The 9,384-nt window shown below is 36.6% G+C and overlaps 1 protein-coding gene across 1 annotated transcript; it reads right to left on the bottom strand.

Annotated features, from left to right (window-relative positions):
• Nucleotides 1–3,116: 3,116 nt before the first annotated feature.
• Nucleotides 3,117–9,166, bottom strand: LOC309384764 (tetraspanin-6-like). Its single transcript, XM_081938513.1, has 7 exons — nt 9,010–9,166; nt 7,722–7,910; nt 6,660–6,734; nt 5,562–5,657; nt 4,493–4,642; nt 3,559–3,642; nt 3,117–3,309 (listed from the first exon to the last, which is right to left on the bottom strand). Exons 1-7 carry the CDS (start codon nt 9,097–9,099, stop codon nt 3,235–3,237), a joined length of 759 nt encoding a protein of 252 aa, XP_081794639.1. The 5' UTR covers nt 9,100–9,166; the 3' UTR covers nt 3,117–3,234.
• Nucleotides 9,167–9,384: the final 218 nt, after the last annotated feature.

Raw genomic sequence — 9,384 nt, 5'->3', positions numbered from 1 at the left:
AGACCTTTCTCCATCTGGACAATTCCCCTCTGAATTTTCTTCAGTTTTTCGTCTGATTGAAGTCTGTTGCTCAGAATCAGACACGATTTTTGGAGGCTGGAACTAAAGCACAATGCAATTGATTCCAGCAAACTGGGCTCTTATGTTTCTGCTAATGCAGCAGTTATAATTTTAGTATCCTCATCAAACTTCTGGCTAATTTTAATTTCTAGTCAACAAGGATCCTCAGATCCCCTTCATAATATATGACTACCAAACTCCTTCCTACATTTGTACCTTACATTTCTCATACCCATTTTTCTTTTATATATCTTCCATCCTATTCCTATCAGCTCACTGTTCAAGACGGTTTAGATGTTTTAAATTTTCTACCACTCCTCCCAATTTTGTGTCATCTGTACACTTTATAAGTATTCCAGTGGTGGGTTGCAGGTGGTATGCCCCGGTACAGGCGTACCAGAGCCAGCCCAGAGCACTGTTCCGGTATGGTGTTCCGGAGGGCCCACCCACCTGCCCTCGCTGCTTACCTGTGCTTTAAGCTTTTGGCATGCACAGTGCGTATGGTGCTTGCACAACACTCCGCTGAGCAGCTGGAGCGTCGCAGAGGCTTGTGGAAACGTCGCAGGCAAGTATGACGCATGCAAGCAGCATGTGTGTGCGCGCATGTGGCGCACACATGCATGTGGGTGATGCTGGGGCCGTTTCAGCCATACTGGTTGGAACAGAATCTGGAACCCACCACTGAATTATTCCCTTAACTCCAGGTGATTGATAAAAATGTTGAATAGCTGAGGACAGGATAGCCCAATGGCACTCCAGCAATTCCACTGCTGCTTAAATAGAGCCATTAATATATGCTTTTAGAGTTTAGTAATTTCGTCAATAAGTGAGTCCCATCTCTCAATAGTATCATCTATTCCATATTTTATGAAACAGCATTAGAAAGCACCATGTCAAAGGCTTTGCTGAAGTCCAAGCACCTGTTCGGCCTAGGCACCAGGCAAGAAGCCAGGAGACTCTTAGGCAAGAAAGCTCTCAGCCCAACTCACCTCACAGGATTGTGGGGGAAATGCCAAGGCGGCGGGAAGGCGTACTTGTGTGTTAGCAACTTCCAGTTATTTAAAAATAATAATAAAGTAGATAAAAATAGATAGGATATGATAGATAGATGATAGATGGATGGATAGATAGATAGATAGATAGATAGATAGATAGATAGATAGATAGATAGATAGATGATAGATAGATAGATAGATAGATAGATAGATAGATAGATAGATAGATGATAGATAAAACAAACCCATGCTGGTTCCTGTTAATTGTAGCATCCTTATCTAAACACTGATAAATGTGCTGCTTGTTAATCTGTTTAGATGCCTTAATCCAGTATGGTCATTATACTGACAGGTTTGTAATTTCCCAGCTACTCCTGACTGGTGATTTAAGCAATTGTAGAGTTCCACTAATTCTTAATAGAGGAAAATGTCTTTCAGTTTGACAGCTAGGAGTGTAATTACTTCCAGCTTTGCTCATGGATACCTAATCTGCATCTATGCCCAGAAGCACCAATCCAATCCTATCCATAGTGAAACTATAGTTAACAAAAATCGCCTTCAAAAATATTTCACCAGCATCAGCCATAATTGTATCACCATCTTAGAAACAGAAATGGGCTCTTTCTCTGAAAACTAAAATGTCAGACAATTTCACTTGGATTTTTGGTGCTAAATATAGAAATTCAGAATTTAGGACACCTTCATTAACTTCTGTTTGCAGTTCACAATCTATGGAATTACCACCAATCTCTTCAGACTGCTTTGTCTTCTCTAAAAACACATTTATTTAATATCTCCCTCTCACTCATACACACATCAGATGTTTTACTCTAGTGTTCCTTTATATAGTATTTTCAAATAGTTGCTATAACAAAACAGTAGATCCTCTCCACCCTTCTAGTTGATTAGCAGATAGATTTGCAGACTTCTTCAAATACTTATAACAAATGAATATTTTCCAGGAGGCCAGGAAGGAGAAATGCTAAGACATTAATTTAGCCCGATAAAGGAAATTCTACAGCTGGTGCAATTCTTTTGGGGGGACATTAGTAGATATATTTTCTAATAATCTGGGTTTGGAATTTCTACCCAGAAAAGTAATGATAGAAAACAAGAGTGAAATGAGCAAGTGATTTGAAACAATTTCCTTTGAAGGTCAAACGTGGAATTTATGATCCAAGTCATTTTAAGGAGCCTGGCTTCATTTCAGAGAGATTAATATGGGAGATAGCTGACCTTGTTTCTGCAAAGGAGAAGGAATGTCCCTAGTTTATGTTTACTCAAAATTTAAGCATCTGCACTAGATTACAAGAATGGGTTTAGGATGTCCTTTGTGTACTATTTACATATTGCACTATACTTGGCTTTTGGAGTTGGAGTTTATTAATTTACTCCAGTACTTTGAAGGGATTTATTGTCATTAAAATATCACTTTAAGTTGGTGCTATCTAAAAACTATAAATTATGTAACAATGTTCACCAGCTTATTTGTTGTCTTTACATTAAGGAAGCATTTTAGGCAACATCTGATCAACTTTGATTGATCTAGAAAGCTAAGTAGACACAAGCCTAAAAAACAAGTGCTGTGGGCTAGATTGCCATTGCTGAAATTTTTGAGGAGGTAAATTCCCATTTTATTCCAAGAAAATTGCATGGCTATATCTATGTAAATTTCCAGGAAGTGACATTGACTTTACTTCTTAGTATGTTACCGTCTACCATTTTCCCTTGCTATTTATATGACTAGCAGAGTTCCTTGTAAGTGCCCAGCTAAGCAATACTTGTACATTCATTTACCAACCAGGCTTTGCCTTGCTAATTATTATACACCCCAGTTGTCTGAGCTATTAAACCCACACTTCTTTTTAAAGATTGTCATCCTATAAATACCCTACTGAATACAAGAGAGTTACTGTACATGGAAATTTGAGTGGGATTGTCCTGTGTTAAGTGGGATCTCAACATTTTAGCAATTTAAATATTTACAGATTGCCTTCTTTAGCAAGGCAGAATACATAGGGGTCACAAAAATAGGAGGGAAGAATATTACCAATGCAACAATTGTGTTTTAGAACATTTTATTTGGTGCTCTTTGTATTTGACAAGACAAAAATGGGGAAAAAAACATTGTATTTCAATTTCAATTCAGTTTTGCAGTCACAAAATGAATGTTGTCTTCTTAAGCTTGTTCAATGATGTCATAGTCTTCATTTATTACTTTCAGCAGAATATAGCAAAGCATGATCCCAGTTACCTGATGAGAAAGTACAAAACATGCAGAAAGTGATTTCTTTAGGAAAATGAAATATATCATTCCAGTTAGATGGCATTTAGCTCTAAGCTCTACTGAAAGCAATAGCACGCGATAAGCGATTGTACAAGGGAAACAGTGTTAAGGATCCCAAATATTTTTTATTTGAAAGTCTGGGCATTCCGATTTGTCTCTCCAACCAAGCACTAAATGCTATTAATATAGTACTTTATTTAAATATTTTATGCTTACTTGACCAAATACTACAAGTAGTGCAAGTCCTCCCAATGCAGAGATGTTTCTTTCAGTCCAGGTCTTTAGTTTTAGAAGACAGCCCTAAGAAAGAAGGGGGGAAAGGCATTCTAATAATTGCAATGGATGTTTCTTAAAAGCTAATCAAATTAAATTCAGTCAACAATTAAATTGATAAACCATTAGAGTGCCATAAGGAAGAACCTACAGGCATAGACTATAAATGTTAGATATTATGCTTACTTTGGGATTGAGGGTTTACAGTGGTTCTACTCCTTTTTCAATAACTAGTTCTAATCAGAACAGGTAGTTAGCAAAAGAATCCACTTAAAACCAAGATTTGTCATGAGTTAGATTCTATCATCACTATATAGATGTAGCAACTAGGGAGGAATCATCCTGAACAAGAAGGTTCCTTACTTAATCCATTTTACAATATATTCCCAGTAAAAACTGTAACCAATTTAAAAGCACTTTAGATTTAAATGCCACCAGTAGCCTCCCACCATCCAGTGCGATCCCACAGAGTTGGCCTCCTCAGGGTGCCGTCAGCCAAACAGTGTTGGCTGGCGACCCCCAGGGGAAGAGCCTTCTCTGTGGGAGCGCCTTCCCTCTGGAATGAGCTGTCCCCGGAGCTTCACATAATCCCTGACCTCCGGTTCTTCCGACGCTCCCTAAAAAGTTGGCTTTTCCAGCAAGCCGGCCTGGCCTGTTAATTTTATCTAATTTTTTAAAATGTTAGCGTATATTAATTGGTTTTGTTTTTTGGATTGTTTCTAATTTCCTTTTAACTTTTGTAATATGTGTTTTTTAATGCTGTACACCGCCCTGAGTCCTTTGGGAGAAGGGCGGCATATAAATCCAATAAAACAAACAAAACAAACAAATGCATCCTTCCTAGAACAAAAGGGATGATGGCAATATGGAGTTTTACCTCCTGATTAATGCCAACTATATCTTGGTTTAGATCAGTAACACAACTTTCCACGGGCACTTTACAGCAGCTTTTGGGGATAGATGAGGAGAGCAGTCCAAAGGTTGTGTTTTGCCAGTCTGTATAGTTCTCCGCACCACAGCATTGAAACTACAGTAGGGAGGAAAGCATATGAGTTGGTAACAGAGAATACAGGGTCTCGTGAGTCAGTAGCTTCACTTCCTTAACTAAATGCAGAGAGTTTCTGCTCATAGTCTAGCCATACATCTTTCTTAAAGTTCTTGACAGTGGGAAGATGAAGACATGTTGGAATCAACACAGATAATAGAAGGTAGTTTCCTTTCTTTGTTTTCCTACTAATGTTACATTTTGAAATTGTAAACCATTCCAATTTTCCCTATTTAAAAAGTGTCATCCTCACTAAATATTTACAATGTCTTCTGGAATCATCAAAATATTGGTTTACATTGCTTCAACGGCAGCTAAGTAAATAATCTAGATATCTGTAGTAGATAAATGGAGAACAAGACTCTTGGATAGAATTCCAAAAGGCTTTGCAGTTCTGGAAAACTCTCATTTTCTTAGACGCAACTCAGATTCACATGAGTGATGCCCATGTCATTTCCCCTACATATCTACAGGCATGAAAAATAAAATCCGCAGAGGTGATTTACTTGGAGCAATTCTATTTGAACATTCCCTTTGAACATTACCCAGTAATCACCCGGCTGCAGAATATATTGAACTTTTAACTGAGTTGGAAAACACGTTTTGAGACCAAGGGCAGTGAGCCACTTGCTAGTTAGCTCCAGTTTAGCCCAGTGAGATTCTAGAAACCCTGCCTCTGAATACAGATCAGTAGTCTAATCAAACTGTGTAGTTTAAACTTTTTAATTGTAAAACAACCAAATGGAAGCAGCAGCAGCAGCAACGCTGATTCTAAAGGTTTGAGCCTATTTACTAGAATTTAATTTCTAAGCTGTTCCTCTAATGCAAGTGAGAATTCATGCTATCAATGTTTGTCTTAAATTAGGATTCCATTGTTCCTGGGGTGGGGGAGATTCCTTACCTCTGCCTGGAGAGTATCCACCCCCTTGGTGATCTGCACTTTCTTATCATACTTGTTCAGAATCCTCATGAAATCCTTGGATATAGTCTGGTGTAGCTGTGGAGATATAGGATAAAGCAAATTAACTATTCCATAGATTGTATTGGAAGTTTAAGCTGAGGTAAGTTGATTTCATAGATAATTATTATTCTCCTGTTCTGCCTCCCCAAACATTTGGGAGTTTAATACTCTAGTACAGCCCCCCCCCTGAATTAAACATTCTTGAAATTGAAATAACTAAATATTACTTACCCTCTCCCTCCCTTTTCTCAGTTGTTGGGTAGGAAAGAAAATGGAAATTCTAGAACTTACAATTTTCAAAATCTTTTTTATGCTTACAACTGACCCTAAATTGTTTATACACCTTTTGCTGTGAATCCAATTGACATATGAATTGTATTCTAAAACTGTATGATAAAATTGCACCACTGATAGCAATGAAAAGCCATTTCTATTTTAGGTTAATCAATTATTATTATTTTGAAGAGAAGGTGATTACCTCGTCTGAAATCCAAATAGTGTTAAAAGATGTCTGTCTTTTATCTGCAAGTTATGAATACTATCCTGACATGATTGGCAGTGGTGTTCCTTTTAAGGTAGCTTGTTCTAGTCAATTGCTTTTTAATGTTGGGGTACTTAACATTTTGAGCATAGAACTATTATCAGTTGAATATTAAATTACACATCAGGTCAACCTCTTCTCCATTGCAGTTGCCTCCTCTGCCAGAGTGATTTGGGAGATAACTGATCATACAATATTAGGCTAACAGATAATCATTGTTTGTATAAATCTTGTCACCCACTTCCTCTCTTTCCATTTCTCTATTTTAGAGTGACAGAGAAGACAAAAAAATCATCCTTTGTTAAGGAAATGGCAAAGTCCAGAATGCTGTACTGGACATACAGGTAGCTAGCAGAAATTAAGAATGAGTTCCCATTATGGCAATTCTCCATTTCTTTTGAGAATGCACACCTCAAGAAGCAAAAGATTTTGCCTCCCCTCCAGTTTGAAGATAAGACTTGTGTTTTGAACCAGAAACCTTCTTTCCCAAACCTCACCTTTAGTCTGCACGCATAGGCAGTGGCAACAACTAGGATTTCAGCGATCAAGAGCAATACCAGTAAACCTGTGAACTAGTGAGTGAGAGAGAGTGAGAGTGAGAGTGAGAGTGAGAGAGAGAGAGAGAGAGAGAGAGAGAGAGAGAGAGAGGAGAGCTGTTTAGTTTAAAAGCCAGCCATTTATCAGAATTGCTTTTTAGAACACAGCACTGTTATTTTTTCCCTTCTATATCCATCCCTAATTCTTATTCAGAGGTCCAATTCTTAGCCTGCTTGGTATGTCAACCTCACTCTGGGACAACTGCAAAGCCAAACACAACATTCATCTATTATTGCGGTCACTTATCTTCTCAGATAGGTCAAAATGATGAAGTCACCATTAGAAAGAGTTGTAACTGAGAGGTCGATTGTGTCCAAGTCGAGCCACCAGAACCATACATGGTAAAAACTTGGCTCTGGTTATATAGTGACTACTTTATATGCTTTCATTTCCAAGCCAACATATTTTGGGGCATATTAGCACTAAAATCAACAAGCAGCATAATGGGATAGTTTTCTCCAACACATTAACAGAACTGGAATATAAATGGCATACAACCATATAACATAATTGTAGCGTCTTACAAAATAGAATTTTTATAGTCAATTCAAATAAAAATATATTAAACATTGGTTTACTACCACTACTCAATAATGGACAATTATATATACAGAATTTCTAGCTTAATTTTTTGACACCAGAATACAATTTATTTCTATGTATATGTACTCAGGACTGCAATGGGTTACAATACAATACAATATCAGAGTTGAAAGGGACTTTGGAGGTCTTCTACCCCAACACCCTACCTAGGCAGGAAACCCTATACCGTTAGTCCAGCCAAACCTTAAGAGCTGATCTGTGAAAGAATCAGAACTTAATGAGATATTACTATGGCATCTAACAACTCCAAAGAAGATTGAGGTTCAATCTTAACCACATTGAGATGCAATTAAACAAATCATGATTAACTCTGTACATGTTCTATGTTGCATTTAATTGTATTTTTGAATCGCACTTACCAATTTGATCATAGCTTTGTTAGATCTGAATAAAGCAATTGCTCCAAAGCCAGACAGAATGATAATAAGCGCACCAATAACTGTTATGGTCACAGCTACTCCTGAAGCAGCTTCATTCAGTAGGAGAAAAGCATTGTGGAGTTTCACTTGAACACACACACCTGTGATTATTAACACAACTCCAGCAACCTACAGTTTGAGAGGTTAAAGCACAATTAAGAAAAAAAGCTAGAGGTTATTCTTCATGAAGGCAAATATATTTTAGTCAAATTAATTTCAAACTATTTGCAACACGGATGTTCAAAGTCATGCAAGGGAAAGAAGTAGAGATAGAAATCTTGATTGTTACTTGCACAGACATTTGCTCCAAGCTCATAGTGAAGTTAACCCTTTCTGACCAAGGCTAGGCTTTAAACATCAAGCTAGGTCATTATGCGGTTTGTTTGGTTTCTAATCCATTCTGTGGTTCATGGATTATTCAGTACATATTAAACAAGCCATGATATAACAAATTTCAGGCTCTTTGCTTTTTTAAAGTTTTAGGAAGGATGTTTAGAATTTCACACATAAATCAGTAGTGTAGAAGAAAACAGGCTACTATATTCTTGAAAGAAATTAATTCTAAAAAATAGCAGTAAAAAGCAGATCTGTATGGATTTTTCTAGGAAAATATTCTATGAGGATCATAGCAAAGCCACCCATTGTTTGTAAAATACACAAGACTATCTTAAGCATTACATTATACTAATTTAAACAGAGTTTATTTAAAAAAACACAGCTGTGTATATACAAATTCAGAAAAACCATGTTTAGTGCAAATGAATCAGATCATTATATATTACTTATTCTAGGGCTGAAAAATTATAGTTAAATAGTATGAATTACAGGAAAAGGAAGCATTTAAGCAAAGCATTTTAAATTAAGTCATTTATATTTAGTTAAAAATGTAAATTTTCTTTAGAATATTACACATTGGAAAACTTGTGGCCTCACAAAAAGTTTTAATTGCTAAATTATGAAAGTTGGGTGGGAGGGAATCTCAGTTTTGCCATTGTGGTTTAGAAACACTGCTTTATGATTTAGCATGTTGTGCAAGCACAACCACAATCTTACTAACTTTATTTACTAAACTACTATATTTCCAGTTATCCTATTAGGGCTGATAACTGTACTATTATAACACATAACAGAATTTAGAAGTTGGTCCAAAAAAATGTAACATTTTATACTCTAGATACAAAGTGAGATACATTTACAAATTTAAAACACACACAAATCAATACTTTACCCAATAAAGTAAAACAGTAATCCATAAAGCAATTTTAATGCACCGCTCCCATGTAACCCTTTCTGCTCTCATTTTGCTGGCTACCTCCATAATGCTTGGGACTAATGATGAGGATCGATAGCCCTGTGCTAATAAATGTTTGCAGTTGTTACAGCTGTCCTCAATTTCAACCAAAAACTCAATTTACAGCTTGTGACATCACCTTAAAAAGGAATACATTTACTAATACATTTTAAAAGGAATACATTTACTAACTTTCATATAGAGCAGGTTATTTCAGGAGCAGTGTGCTATTTTACCATAGCAGCCTGTGTGTGTGTGTGTGTGTGTGTCTATGTGTGGTATATGTATATATTATATACATGCATGTACAAT

The sequence above is a fragment of the Natrix helvetica genome (assembly GCF_964273705.1).
Source record: "Natrix helvetica genome assembly, chromosome: 1".
NCBI lineage: Eukaryota > Metazoa > Chordata > Lepidosauria > Squamata > Natricidae > Natrix > Natrix helvetica.
The sequence above is the reverse complement of the archived record's forward strand: the minus strand, read 5'-3'. Positions and strand labels throughout refer to the sequence as shown.